The sequence below is a fragment of the Heloderma suspectum genome, chromosome 4 (genome assembly GCF_057233095.1).
Source record: "Heloderma suspectum isolate Gila_16-S chromosome 4, 16-S_ref, whole genome shotgun sequence".
Lineage (NCBI taxonomy): Eukaryota > Metazoa > Chordata > Lepidosauria > Squamata > Helodermatidae > Heloderma > Heloderma suspectum.
Window position 1 is genome coordinate 36,149,528 of NC_139461.1, and position 15,136 is coordinate 36,164,663.

The 15,136-nt window shown below is 44.1% G+C and overlaps 1 protein-coding gene and 1 long non-coding RNA gene across 7 annotated transcripts in view; one reads left to right on the plus strand and one right to left on the minus strand.

Annotated features, from left to right (window-relative positions):
* OXR1 (oxidation resistance 1) overlaps window positions 1-618 on the minus strand; it is a 94,232-nt gene extending 93,614 nt beyond the window's left edge. For all 6 annotated transcript variants that reach the window (XM_084848950.1, XM_084848948.1, XM_084848946.1 and 3 more), the window contains exon 1: window positions 275-618. In XM_084848950.1, the coding sequence (XP_084705076.1) occupies window positions 275-431 (157 nt within the window). In that variant the 5' untranslated portion in view covers window positions 432-618. The remainder of the gene's footprint in view (window positions 1-274) is intronic.
* Window positions 77-10,379, plus strand: LOC146346700 (uncharacterized). Its single transcript, XR_014790017.1, has 3 exons — window positions 77-417; window positions 2,407-2,538; window positions 9,460-10,379. It is a non-coding gene; the product is annotated as an uncharacterized LOC146346700 (long non-coding RNA).
* The last annotated feature ends 4,757 nt before the right edge of the window (window positions 10,380-15,136 follow it).

Consider the following 15,136-nt stretch of genomic DNA (forward strand, 5'->3'; position numbering starts at 1 on the left):
CAAACAACTTATTTCAAAGCTCCACATGCAGCACCTTGTAACTTATATTAAAGCTCCACACGACGGATTGTACGTCCCTCGTGTGAATACAGGCTTTTCTGTGTGACTACGAGGAGGCGGAGAGAGGGGGAGGGTCTCGCCTTCCACCCAGCCCGGCGGGGGAAGTCTCTCCTCCTCCACACCGAAGCCCACCCTTCAAAAGCAGCCCCGCCGCACAGCGCCAGCGCCGCCGCCGCCCTGCTGTCGAGGCTTCTGCCGCCCGCGAGGCCCCTACCTAGCGGGGGCGCCGACCTGGGCCCCCCGTCGTGCAGAGAGTCCTGGAAGTGGACTTGGCGAAGGCTCCCAGCGCCGGGCGCGGCGCCCCACAGGCGGCTGGCGGTGCCCCTCAGCAGGCGGCCGCTCTTGCCCGTGAAAGTGGTGAGGTACTCCATGCGGGCCGGCGAGGGAGAGCCCTTCCCTGCGGGGGGGAGCGGGGCGAGGCGAAGCCCTACGGGGCCGCGCGGGAACCCCCTGCCCCGCTTCAGGGGGCTGCCGGCCGCAGAGCGAAAGGCGTTTCCTTCTCTCGGGGCAGCGGCACAGCAAGCAACCCCGGCCCAGCGCACACGGCCAGCCAGGAGCGCGCTCGCTCCCTCCCTCGGTCAAAAAACTTGGGCGAAAGTTTAGGGCAGGCTCCGCCCCGAGGCGCCCTCGCTTAAAGGGGCCGCGCCGCGCGCTGGGCGGGGGCGGGTAGAAGGCACGAGGGCCCTCCTCGCGCAGCAGGTCGTGATGTTACGGATGTTGCCCGTGTTCCTATATGTGAAGGCATGTGTGTGTTGTAAACGCGCGCAAACACACCTATACATATATAAATACAGACAATTGTAGACTAATAGGCTAACACGACTCCCCTCCGGAGTGTGTGTATTTATGTGTATGTAAATACACAAACATATATACACATATGCATACACACATCTATCTATCTATATATATATAAATACAGACAATTCTGTAGACTAATCGGCTAACACGATTTCCCTCAGGAATGTGTGTGTATTCGTGCGTGTGTACTTTCATATGTCTGTAAATATACACACACACACACATATACGCACACGCATACACACACCTATACGTATATAAATACAGACAATTATATAGACTAATAGGCTAACATGGCTACCCTCTGGCATATGTGTGTGCATGTGTATGTAAATATGTACACACACATGCAAATATATATACACATACACACATTCCAGAGCGTAGCCGTGTAGTCTATTGCGGCAAAAACAGCAAAGGGTCTTATAGACCCTTGAAAACTAACACATTTAGGGTGCAATCCTACGCATGATTTAGACAGAAAAAGGCCTACCATTACCAGCATCCCCTAGCCAGCCATGCAGTCGTAGGACTTTTTTCTGTCTAAACAAGAATAGGGTTGCACCCTTATTCTGGCATGAACATTCGTGGACTATAGCCCACTTCCTCTGATACATTCTGAAATTTCTGATAGCATCTGTGCAACTGACGAAGTGGGCTACAGTCCACGAAAGCTTATGCCAGGATAAATGTGTAAATTTTCAAGGGGCCACAGAGACTCTTTCTTTTTACATACATACATACATACATACACAGCTCACACATCATTAATATATGCATATGTGTGTGTATATATATTCTAAAGTAGCTATGCATAGATTAATACATTTATGTAGGTCTACTCAAAAGTAAGTCCCTTAGGATTATGAGAGATTAATTTTCACCAGGTTAAAAAATAATCCAAAATCCACAGTTACAATATCTTTATTAGGACCAACCAAAATGCCACAAAAGAGTGTGCAAGCTTTCAAGTTCTCCAGAACTCTTCATCAGGCTAGATGGTACAAAAAGCAGGAGTAGGGGAGGGACAAAAAGTACAAAGATTAGGCCAGATGTTATGGCCATGAGGTCTTCGCTTTAGACTCAGTCTCAAGATGGAGATTGCAGACTGAATGAATTAGGCCACAATCGTATTCATGTTTGCACAGAAAAAAGTCCTACACAGGATGCCCCAGTCAACATGGCTGGCTGAGGCATACTGGGAATTGTAAGACATTTTCCTGTCAAACATGAATAGGATTTAGGTCCTACTCTGGGACAAAAATGCAGTGGCTGACCCCCATTTCTGAAAATATAAAGGCCAGCTGTAACTCAGACTTCTGAGTAGGCAGAAAGCAGAAGAGAAACATGACTTTATATTACCAAAGTTGGTGATTAATGAATCACCAACTTTGCTTTTTCCACCATTTAACCTGATTAAGAGTTTTGGAGGACTCGAGAGCTTGACCTTCTTTTGTGGCATTTTGGTTGGCCCTAATAAAGACTCTACACATGGACGTCACCAGATGGTCAATATTGAAATCAGATTGATTATGTCCTTTGCAGCCAAAGATGGAGAAGCTCCATACAGTCAGTAAAAACAAGACCTGGAGCTGACTGTGGCTCAGATCATGAGCTGCTTCTTGCAAAATTTCGGCTTAAATTGAAGAACGTCGGGAAAACCACTAAACCGTTCAGGTATGACCTAAATCATATCCCTGATGAATATACAGTGGAGGTGAGGAATAGATTTCAGGGATTAGACCTGATAGACAGAGTGCCTGAGGAACTATGGACGGAGGTCCGTAACATTGTTCAGGAGGCAGCAACGAAATCCATCCCAAAGAAAAAGAAATGCAAGAAAGCCAAGTGGCTGTCTGATGAGGCTTTACAAGTAGCTCACGAAAGAAGGGAAGCGAAAAGCAAGGGAGAAAGGGGAAGATATACCCAACTGAATGCAGAGTTCCAGAGAATAGCAAGGAGAGACAAGAAGGCCTTCTTAAATGAACAATGCAAAGAAATCGAGGAAAACAACAGAATGGGAAAGACTAGAGATCTCTTCAAGAAAATTGGAGATCTCAAGGGAACGTTTTGTGCAAAGACGGGCATGATAAAGGACAAAGAAGGCAGGGACCTAACAGAAGCAGATGAGATTAAGAAGAGGTGGCAAGAATACACAGAAGAACTATACAGGAAAGATCTGAATGTCCCTGATACCCATGATAGTGCGCTCACTGAACTTGAGCCGGACATCCTCGAGAGTGAAGTCAAGTGGGCCTTAGGAAGCATTTGTAACAACAAAGCTAGCGGAGATGACAGTATTCCAGCCGAACTATTTAAAATCCTAAAAGATGATGCTGTTAAAGTGCTGCATTCAATATGCCAACAAATCTGGAACACTCAACAATGGCCACAAGACTGGAAAAGGTCAGTTTACATTCCAATTCCAAAGAAGGGCAACGCCAAAGAGTGTTCAAACTACCGCACCATTGCGCTCATTTCACATGCCAGCAAGGTGATCCTCAAAATCCTACAAGCTAGGCTTCAGCAGTATGCGAACCGAGAACTACCGGAAGTACAAGCTGGATTTAGAAGAGGCAGAGGAACTAGAGATCAAATCGCCAACATTCGCTGCATCATGGAGAAAGCAAGAGAATTCCAGAAAAACGTCTATTTCTGCTTCATTGACTACGCTAAAGCCTTTGATTGTGTGGATCACAACAAACTGTGGCAAATTCTTAAAGTGATGGGAGTTCCAGACCACCTTACCTGTCTCCTGAGAAACCTGTACGAGGGTCAAGAAGCAACAGTAAGAACCAGACATGGAACAACCGATTGGTTCAAAATTGGGAAAGGAGTACGACAAGGCTGCATATTGTCACCCTGCTTATTTAACTTATATGCAGAGTACATCATGAGAAATGCTGGGTTGGATGAATCAGAGGTCGGAATTAAGATTGCTGGGAGAATTATCAACAACCTCCGATATGCAGATGATACCACCCTAATGGCAGAAAGCGAAGAGGATCTAAAGAGCCTCTTGTTGAGGGTGAAAGAGGAGAGTGCAAAAGCTGGTTTGAAACTCAACATTAAAAAAATGAAGATCATGGCATCTGGCCCCATCACTTCCTGGCATATAGAAGGGGAAGAAATGGAAGCAGTGACAGATTTTACTTTCTTGGGCCCCAAGATCACCGCAGACGGTGACTGTAGCCATGAAATTCAAAGACGCTTGCTCCTTGGGAGGAAAGCTATGGCAAACCTAGACAGCATAGTAAGAAGCAGAGACATCACCTTGCCCACAAAGGTCCGTCTAATCAAAGCTATGGTTTTCCCAGTAGTAATGTATGGCTGTGAGAGCTGGACTATAAGGAAGGCTGAGCGCCGAAGAATTGATGCTTTCGAACTGTGGTGCTGGAGAAGACTCTTACGAGTGCCCTGGACTGCAAGGAGGTCAAATCAGTCCATCCTAAAGGAAATCAACCCTGAGTGCTCATTGGAAGGACAGATAATGAAGCTGAAGCTCCAATATTTTGGCCACCTAATGCGAAGAGAAAACTCCCTGGAAAAGACCCTGATGCTGGGAAAGACTGAAGGCAAAAGGAGAAGGGGACGGCAGAGGATGAGATGGCTAGATAGCATCACGGATGCAATGAATATGAACTTGAGCACGCTCCGGGAGAGAGCGCAGGACAGGAAGGCCTGGCGTGCTATGGTCCATGGGGTCACGAAGAGTCGGACACGACTGAACGACTGAACAACAACAACAATAAAGGTTTGACTAACTGTGGGTTTTGAATATTTTTCTCATAGACTAGTGCAACTATCTTGGTTTTTTATACTCCCAGGTAAGTGTGTTTAGGAGTGCAGCCTGAGGCTTGGTTTCAGTGGACATTGAGAATTAAGGGCCATGTGCCAAAGGCTTCATGAAAAAGGTTTGGGGGGGGTATGGAAGCCCTTGAATATAAAGGTGGCCATGGTTTGTTGTTGGCTTGCAGCAGGACCCTGGGTTATCATTACGTGTGAACTGACCCAGTGACATCTGACTGTCCACTCTTGGGAAAAGAATGCAACACTAGACAGACTTTAGGTTTGATCAAGCAGGGCTCTTCTTATTTATGAGTTTTAAAATGCACCCTGCCAACAAACCTTCCAGTTGTCTTTCATGGCGGCTAAAAAGTAAGATTTTACATAGTTAATATCCCATTATATTATTCTTTCTCTGAGCCATAGCCAAATATTTAAAAAAAAAAAAAAACCTGGCAAGGTGCTATGTTATAAAGCAAAGTGGGACAGTGGTAAAGGACTCCAAAACTCTGATGTTCTTGGGCAATTTTATTCTCCAAGAACTCAGTGTAGTCAAACTTTGCTTGAAATTTCTTTCCCCCTAAATGCAGAGGGGGATGTTTGTGACTTATTCAGGTGAGGAAAGGAAAGCATTGCATACAGAATTCAACAGGGGTTCTCTGTTACTGTTTTACAGCTACAATCCTTTGCATACTTACTTGACACACATCTGAGTAAATAGGCATCGAATCTGGCTGTAAAGGCCTCAGATCTGAAACATGACATTCATTTTTTTTCTGTGTTTATCTGTGTGCTATGTGTTTTTCCTTGTAAGCTTGCAAGCCAGGTTATGACTTTTTAATAACTTGTGTAGTGCCTAGGCTTTTTTGGTGCCTAACTAATAATAGTATTATAATCCATTATTAACACAGAGGTTTGGGATGGGGGTGGTGAACTCTGACTGAAATTATATCCTGGAGTAATTTTGGTATATGTGCTTTACATTACTACACAAGAGCTCAGCTTCTCATACACTGTACTCTTGGTTGCTGCAAATAGCATTAGATCCACCCAGACAAGGCCTATGGCTTCCTAGTGTGTTCCACTAAAGAAATTTACATCATGTAAACATGAGTCAGGTGTCTGAGGAAAATGACTCAGACACTTCTGTAGGAAAAATAACATCCCTTCGAAGTGTGTATATATATATATGTATATATATGTATGTGTGTGTGTGTGTGTGTGTGTGTGTGTATATATATATATATATATATATTCAAAATATAGATTTCCTGCCATGTATATTGCTCTGCATAGCACATTTAAATAGTCAGATGTTTCAAGGCAAGCTACCAGACCTACACCTGGATCCTACACCTTGTCTGTGAGAGCCCTCCTGGCTGGACAATTAGTAGCAACACCCTCTCTGATGCTTGATTGTCCCATTTGCCCATCCTTTTTTCACATTTCCTTTACCAAACAGACCACGTGGTAACAAGATAGAAGGTACATACCAAATGCCTTGTTACCACATGGTCTGTTTGCTACAGAAAATGTGAGAAAAGGAGGGGCAAATGGAGACTGGACTGTCATCATTTTTCCTGCAGGGCCTTGTGCCTTTAATTGCTATATGGCAGGCAAAAATACAACTGGTGAGTTCCCCCCCACACACACACCTTCCATTTTTGGATTTCTGTTTCAATAGCTTCCTCCCTAGGCCCTACCCCTTCTCTCCTGCAGTGAAAAGCTTTTAAGCTGATTGGAGATAAGAGCTTTTCCATGCGGCCTAGTGACAAAAGTTCTATTCTTTTCTGTGCAGCAGAGAAAAGCTATCATCTCTGATCAGCTGCTGATCGGAGATAGGAGCTTTTACCTCCTGGGAGAGAGGAGGGACCTGGGGAAGAACCTGGCGGCCCAGGGGAGGTATCCCCACAGGCTGTCCAGTCTACAGGCCAGAGGTTCCACATCTTTTTTTTAAGGCACAGCCCTCACAAGGCAGATTACATACATAAAAACCTAAGAAATTGTATAAAACAACAATTTTAAAACCAATTACAGCACAATAAAAAAGCAACTTAACCAATACATAGGCCAGATCACACCACAAACACTTCAAATCAATCTAAATTAGTACCAGAGTTGCCACACCACAACCTCAGGAAAAAGCAACCCCAGACAAGTGTTATTAAGACTTGTTTGAAGTCTGCACTGTAGGGGCCATACGTGAATCTGTAGGAAGGGAGTTCCATAATCAAGCGGCACCACTGAGAAGGCCATATCTCTTGTGCCTGTCAGCCTAATAGATTTTACAGGCAGGCAAACAAGCAGCACCTCCAATAATGACCTTTGAACACAGGCAGGGTCATATAGGTAAAGGCAATCCTTCAGATAACCTGGCCGCAAACCATTTAGGGCTTTAAAGATTAACACCAGCGCTCTGGAATGAGCCTGGAAACGTGCCGTCAACCAGTGCTGATTTAATTTCCAGAGTTATTTCTTGGCAGGTAACAGCTAAGTTGGATTTCAACTTTGGGCAGAACTATTTATTTATTGTTTAACATTTATATACTGCCTTATCTGCTAAAAAGCCATCAGGGTGGTTTACAACAATTTAGAACAATAAAACCCTACAACAGTAAAAACAAGAACATTAAAAACATTAAACATTACGAACTAGATATTCTTAGATAACTCGATGTTATCTCAGCAAATCCTTGGTCACAATCCTGCATTTGCTGAGGTAACGAGAACCCCAGCTCAGGGCATCTAATTCTTCCCATTCTCACTTGCAAATGCTCATCTGGGTTCACTTCTGGTTTGGCTGGAGAAAAGCATTGAAAAGTGCAGGCTAGAGATATTTTGGAAATGGCAGTGTATGAGTGAGGGAAGGGTTAAACAAATAAGAATCTCTTTGGGCCTACTGATTCTCCCCTGCTCCTCCCCAGCCCTTCATTAGCGTTACTAAGAAAAAGGGGGGTTGAGAACAAGTGTGTACCATATAATGTCTAGTTCCGCCCTTTGTGTAAGTATAATTGAAGTTAATTTTAGAAACATACAGCGTCTTTCCTTCTGATGGTGGATTACCGTGGTTCACCACTTCACACCAGATCAAATGGGAAAAAAGCAGGACAAAATGGGTGAAAAGGAAACAAGGGGGGACGTTTTTCTAAAAGATGGAGATTTAAGGTAGGAAAAGGTAGAACTATAGAACAGCATGTGGCAGTGACCCATAATTACTTTGGGGACAAATGTGGTGCCAATAAAAATAAGTGCTAATTGCAGCAGTGAATACTAGGCAAAATGCCAGTAGATGCTGTGTGAGGTTTCTGAGAATTCTGCTTGCACACATAGCTCCTAAATAAGTTGTGAGCCTTTTTAAGACATTCCTGCCAAATTTCTGTGATACTCTTGAGCTCCAGATAAGCATGTGCCAAGCAAAAAAGTTCCCTTATTTCTCTGTTGATTAAATCTGAGTTAGATCTTAAATGTGAACAATTTACAATACAATCATGTCCCTCCCATGTATGCTCAGTGGTGCATGCATGGGATGGGATCCCTAGACAGCTCTCATGCCCCTGCTGGAGGAATCCTCCTCAGAGGAGGAGCTGGAGCTCCCGGAGATGGACAATGTCACAGCCCATATCAGGAGACCCTGGGGAGCCTGGAACCTCGGGGAAGATGGCTGCAGGTCCATCCCCACAAGAAGAGAGAAACTCCGCCTCTGGGCAACAACCTAGCCCCTTAGTGTGTCATCGTCTTATGAGGCAGGCCGGTAGGGTTCTTTTGAAAAGGAGTGCTCTAATTCAAAGGAGGACTCCTCAAGACAAATGGGCTCCTTAGGAGCAAGACCCCCCTCACAAGTAGGACTGTTGCTAAAGGGCCTGTGATGAACTGCAGCCTAGCCCTGGAAGGGCTCTGGCTCTATAAGCTTTCAGTTAGAGCTTTCTAGTTGGAATAATGGCTTACTTTGGCTCCTAGGGTCTTGTACTTCTGATTTTGCTCCATGGCTGAACCTTTGTGCTACTAACCCTTGGACTCCAGATTCTTGGACTACATTTTGTTTGACTATTCCAACAGGCTCATGGCCCTTGGACTGGAATGGGCCCTTTTCTCATCTCTAAGTCTTCTGCTCTACTCAGTGCTGTAAAACCTTCCAGGGCAGGTCCACAATGTTTGTTCTCTCTCTCTCTGTTTCATTTCCCATCCAGCACTTGCACAGAGCTCCACTGCAGCTAGCCAGTCACATTGCTCCTTTCCTCTTGGGTCCTTCCCCGAGGACAGCTAATTGCCTGATTGCTCCTGTCTTTTGTTCCCTTGGCCCCCCACAACCACCACCTTACAGCTGAAGAGCGGCAGGTCTCCTGGCTCCCCATCTATGAGCTGCCTCTGCTAGCCCAGATTACAGCAGCCAGCCCACTGCTGAAGCAAAAAGAAATATAAAGCTAGACAGCCCCTGTTGAGAGTAAGCAGCTACTACAAAGAGAGAGAGGCACGCACACAGAATGATAGAGAAAGGTGGAGAGCTGCACTTGAGGTGGATGGGGTCCTCCAGTGGCCCTTGGGTCTAGCAGTGATGAACACTGCTATAGGGCTCGGTGTAGTCCTTTAACTTCCCACATCTCCTGTGTTAGCCCTTGCCCAGGCACACATGTAGTGTTGGTACAATGATAAACCTGGCCATTACTTACAATGGGCAATCAGTGCTCCCATAGTAAGAACCAACAGCCCCATTTGCCCCAAGGCCCCAGCATGCTGTCTAGTCTTAGGGCATGCCATCAGTGTGCATCTAGCGTTGCCAGGTGCCGACTGTGATAACTATCCTTTTTCTTTCAGAGCTACATAAAAGGGCATATATAGTCATGGGCCACATCTACCCATCAGAATGATGCATTGAGAAAAGAAGCTGCACCTGGTAGGGTTGTGTGTGTGTGTGTTTTTTGTAATGAGCGTTTTATTTTTAATCCGTACATATTGGACTGGTTTATATGTAATGACAACCCACAACTTAACAAAATTTGTGGGTTGTTGTGGATGAGGCAGCGCAGCAGCACAGGGTTTGTTTTGGGGTTGCTTTTCTGGCTTGCTGGGGGAAAAACAAACCGAAGGTCCTGGTTCATATAAACACTATATAAACCACAGACAGACGGTCAGTGGATTCTTTAGCCATGCCCGCTTGCAGAGGGAGCAATTGGGCAGTGTGCACTAGTATGCTGCCTCGTTCACAACAACTCACCGTTTTAAAAAAAATTGTCTTTACATGCTAACCAGTCCATTGTCATATCCAGAGGTTCAACAAAGCATAAAGAAAATATACCAAGGCACTGCAATCTCAGTTGATCAGGGACTGGTAACATGGCATCCGCGGGCACCAATGCTTCTCGTGTCCACCAAGGTGCCTACCCCTCTCACTTAAAAAGTAATATATTTTCCTACCAGCATCTGGGCTCACTTCAAAACAAAGTGAGGGCCTCCAGCAGCTGCCATCTTAATTTCCTGTGAATGCCTCTGGAATTCCCATGACAGCCATTTTGTGTTGGTGTCCAGGACAGTTTCTCTAATTTCCAAACGTGCCCACGGGCTCACAAACGTTACCTGCTTCTGCAGTAGATCCTCCCCTAATCCATATCTGATTCATCCTTTTTTACCCAGACAGCGATCCCCTTCCCATTTCTCTAGCCCAGCACTAATACAGTTGTAGTAACACACATATCACACAATATGACATTATATCAAGGAGAAACTAAAATAGAAGGGAAAAGAAAGAATTTCAGGAAAAAATGAAGACAAATCCAATTTCAGTTAGCATTCACTAAAACACATTTTAAGAGCAAGGAACCATATAGTACTTAAAAGTATCGAGCACATTCCATTTTTTATAAGTCACCCGTTCTTTGGCTGCCAAACAGGAAAGTTCTAGGCAGTAATGAATCTCAAGCGAGGTAGTTGCTTTTTAATGCAGAAGAATAATTTTCTTGGCTACTATAGCAGCTCTGCAGAGCCAGGTTGCTTCATGAATCAGATAATTCTCATGTTATTGGTATATATAACCTAAAATAGCATATGGAAACACAAGGAACAACATAGGGAAATGTATTTATTTCTAATATTTATTTCAGCCCTATAGCTAAAAGCTCTCAGGGCAACAGAAACAAAGATAAAAATTGATCTTTAAAAACAGGAACAACACACACAAAAAACCCCAAAAGGGCAACTAAAATGATCAAGGGGCTGAAGCAACTCCCCTATGAGGGAAGGTTACAACAGCTGGGATTGCTTAGCTTGGAAAAAAGGCAAGTAAGGGGATGATAGAGGTGTATAAAATTATGCATGGTGTGGAGAATATGGATAGGGAGACATTTTTCTTCCTCTTTCATAATACTAGAAGCTGGGGTCATCCCATGAAGCTCACTGGTGAGAGATTCAGAACAGATAAAAGGAAGTACTTCACACAGTGCATACTTAAACTATGGAATTGGCTACCACAAGACGTAGTGATGGCCACCAATTTTGATGGCTTTAAAAGGGCGTTAGGCAAATGCCTGGAGGAGAAAGCTATCCATGGCTACTCATCTTGATGGCTCCAGTATCAGAGGCAGTATGCCTATGTACACCAGTTGCTGGGGAACATGGGTGAGAGGATGTTGTTTCATTCATGTCCTGCTTGTGGGTTTCCCGTGGGCAGCTGGTTGGCCACTGTGTGAACAGAATGCTGGACGAGATGGACCCTTGGTCTGATCCAGCAGGGCTCTCCTTATGTTCTTAACAATCAGTCAATTAAAAGCAACAGAGTCAAGCAACAGGGATCAGAAGAAGAACTATAAGATAAAACTACTTAAAACACAGCATAACAACAGAGATACAGAGGTTTGAAATGCCTGAGAAAATGAAAAGGTATTTCAAAAAGACAATGAAGTAGGTGCCAAGAGGACCTCTCTGGGGAGGAGCCATGGCTCAGTGGTAGAGCATATGCTCCACATGCAGAATGTTCCAGATTTAATCCCTGGAATTTCCAGGTAGGGCTGGAAAAATTCTTGCCTAAAACCCTGTAGAGCTGCTGCTGGTCAGTATCGACAATACTGGATTAGTTGGACTGACAGTCTGGCTCAGCAAGAGGCAGCTTCCTATGTTCCTGTGACAGTATCCATAATTGGGGGTAGAGGGGAGGGGAAGGCTACTACTGGGAAGGCATGCTGCCAAGTAGCCACCTGCCAAATCTCAGCCTGTGAGAGCACTTAGAGCAGGGTTTCCAAGGATGATTTCAGGGCTTCTGTAAAAATATGTGGGAAGAGGTAGTTCTTCAGATGCTGTGGCCCCAAACTGTGGAAAGCTTTGTAGGTTAGCGGCATTACTATGAATTGGGCCCAGAAACTAACTGGGAGCCACTGAAGAGGATAGACACTAGTGTAATGTGATCATAGCATCTAGTTCCAGTCAGTTCCCTAGCTGCCATGTTTTGTACTAACTGAAGTTTCCAAACCATCTTCAAGGGCAATCCCACGTACAACACATTGTAGTAATCTAAACTGGAGGTTACCAGGGCATGGATTACTGAAGACAGGCTGTCTCTATCCAGGCAGGATCAGACTGGCATACAAGCCTAAATTGGTAGAAGGTGCTTCATACTACAGAAGACACTTGTGCCTCTAATGATAAAGATGGATCTATAAGCACCCCCAGGGGTGGGCAACTCATGGCCCACAGTCTGCATGCACATACACCCAGCCTTAAGTGTGCTGCCCCCCCCCCGCTGCCCCCTCTCAACTTTGTGACAGTGGCAAAATGATTGGCTATTTGCCACCAAAATTCAGCAGCAAGCAGCCAACTGTTTTGCCATTGCCACCACCAAAATTCGGTAGTGCAGCCTCCGGGGAGCTGGGGGGTTAATATTGGTGCCTGGAGCTACTAACGTTGCCTGCCCCTGCTTCAGAGGAAGTGGAAAGGCAGGATATAAATTAAATAAATAAATATGTACAGTATACACAGTATTAAGAACTAGATTCATCAATATGCTGAAAACTGCTCAGCTACAATGACACCACCATAGGGCAAATCCAGAATATATGTTTAAAGTTGCTCCTTTCTATATTCACCTCTTTATGCAGCTGTTTTAGTTTTTGGCTGAATTAGGCATACATTTTATGCAACTGACATGCCCTTACATGGGCTAGACCTGGAAATTCTGTGTACCCTCTTCAGGTATGTGACAATCAGTAAAGCTCTTGACTGTATTACTGCATTTTCTCCAACCATGCATACAAAAGTTTCATTGTTATTTTTTAATATGGAAATGTTAAAACATTGAAATCACTAACATAAGTACATAAAGAAATCCAGTTCCACATTTGAACTAAAACTGTCCCAGCAGATTACATATTTCCATTTATACCTCAGGGGAAAGAGTTTGCAGCAAACACCGGCTGTAGGAACAACATACGAGGAACATACAAGCCCTATAGGGTTCCTTGCAAGAGGAAAAAAGGCAGGATATAAATGCAATAAATAAATAAAATATTGAAAATGTACATTGCAATTCTATACATGGCCACTCAGAAGTGGGTTCAACTGTGTTCAAAGGGGATTGTTCTTCAGTAAATGGGAATAGGATTGCAGCCTTAAATCCATCCAGTTTGCAAAGGATTGTATCCACAGCAATTCAGTCACAAATCTTGCCTTTTTATTCTTGTAGGCTTAAGGACTACTTGTGCAGCAATGAGTATTAGATTCCATTTTTGTATAATATTTCATTTCAGTTAACTATCTCATAAGATTCTTATATTTGGCATGCATTCAGATTTTACTGTTACCTTATGAAGCCTAATGAGCCTAAAAGCAAAAAAGTCATGCCTGTCAGATGTTATTGCTTAGATAACCAAGTTTACTTGCTGCCTTTGTGTCTTGTATAGGAACTAATAGTACATGTACTTTACATAGTAAAGTAAATAGTTATTTACTTTAGCATCTAAAATAGTTACAGCCTTATCCCATCATGTTTATTCTAAACTATTGAGTTCAGTGGGACTTTTTGCCAGGTAAGTATACACAGAAGTGCAGCCAAATCCTGTTCATGCTTAGTCAGAATTAAATTCCACTATGCTCAGTATGGCTTTCTCTCAAGTAGATGTACATGATATTACAGAGCATTCCTATTCAAGTTTGTTCAGAAGTAAGTTTCACGGGTCAGTGGGATGCATTCCCATACGTGTGCATAGAATTGCAGCCTTGATCATCTCAACTGTATTTACTGGAAATACTACTGATCAGTACTTGACTAATAAGTATGACAATCCCTTTCCTCTTGCAAGTATCAGCAGGCTTGGGAGAACCCTCAGGTTTGCAGAAGTCCCAAAAAATCTTAAAGGGGGAAAACCTAAGAGGGGGAACAGCCCCCCCCCCCACAGCCCAGTGAAGACTGAGCATGCTCAATGGCCACAAAATGCTGAGTCCCTCTTGGGGTGGGAGGAAATGGGAGGGGGTGGAATGGAATATCCTAGAAGAGGGCATAGCTGCCTGGAACCCTGAATAGAAGGACTCCACGCTGCAACACTGTGTTGCAAGTCTCACTTGTCACCTTCTATCGAGGAATCCTGTAGCTGGCTAATAAGTAGGAGGAATTCCTTACAAAATTCCCCAGAAAGAGTAGGAGAGGCAGAAACTCTGTGGTAGTTTCTACTAAGGGCTGAATTAATCATTAGCCCTCCCTCCCTTTACTTGGAAGTAAATCTTTGTGATGTGAATGGATGTACTTCCAAGTAAGTACAATTAAGACTGCAGCCTCATTCCCAACATTCCCTTGGAAAGAAATCCCACTTTATGACAATGCAGGGGTTTGACTACCTGAAGCTGAAAAGTCAAATGGCACCCCATTGTGGTAAATATAATATCAAACAATTTGTTCCCCTTTAAGGTACTCGGACAAATGCCATTTGAGATGGGCTGCACTACCTTTCCTAACAGTAAGACCAGTCATTTCCCCAGTGTTAATTTGGGGCTTGCTCCCAAGTAAGTGTGCAAAGGTTTCAGCCACCATCTCATTTCAGTTACCTTCTACTAAATGTTTATTCCTGTCTCTGTTCCCTCATTGTAGAAGACATAGATGTTTGAGGCCATTACAACTCTAGCTTTACAACTCTAGCTTGTGATGCAATGGTTAGAGCGTCAAATTAGTACTGAGGACACCCAGGTTAAAATCTCCATGAAGCTCATCAGGTTAGTCCTTGGGCCAGTCACACACAAAGAGCCTAACCCAGCTTGTTCTGACAATAAAAGTAGGGGAAAGAACATATATGCTATCTGAGGTGGGCAGCTTGTAGCCCTCCAGATGTTATGGCCTACAACTCCCATCATTCTTCACCATTGGCTGTGCTTGCCAGAGCTGATGGAAGTTGTAGGCTAAAATATCTAGAGGGTCACATGTTGCCGACCTCTGTTCTACACTGAGTTCCATGAGAAATGGCAGGATAAAAATTAGTAATTTTTAAAAACTTCCAAATGTGTCATCCTAGCTCTTTTT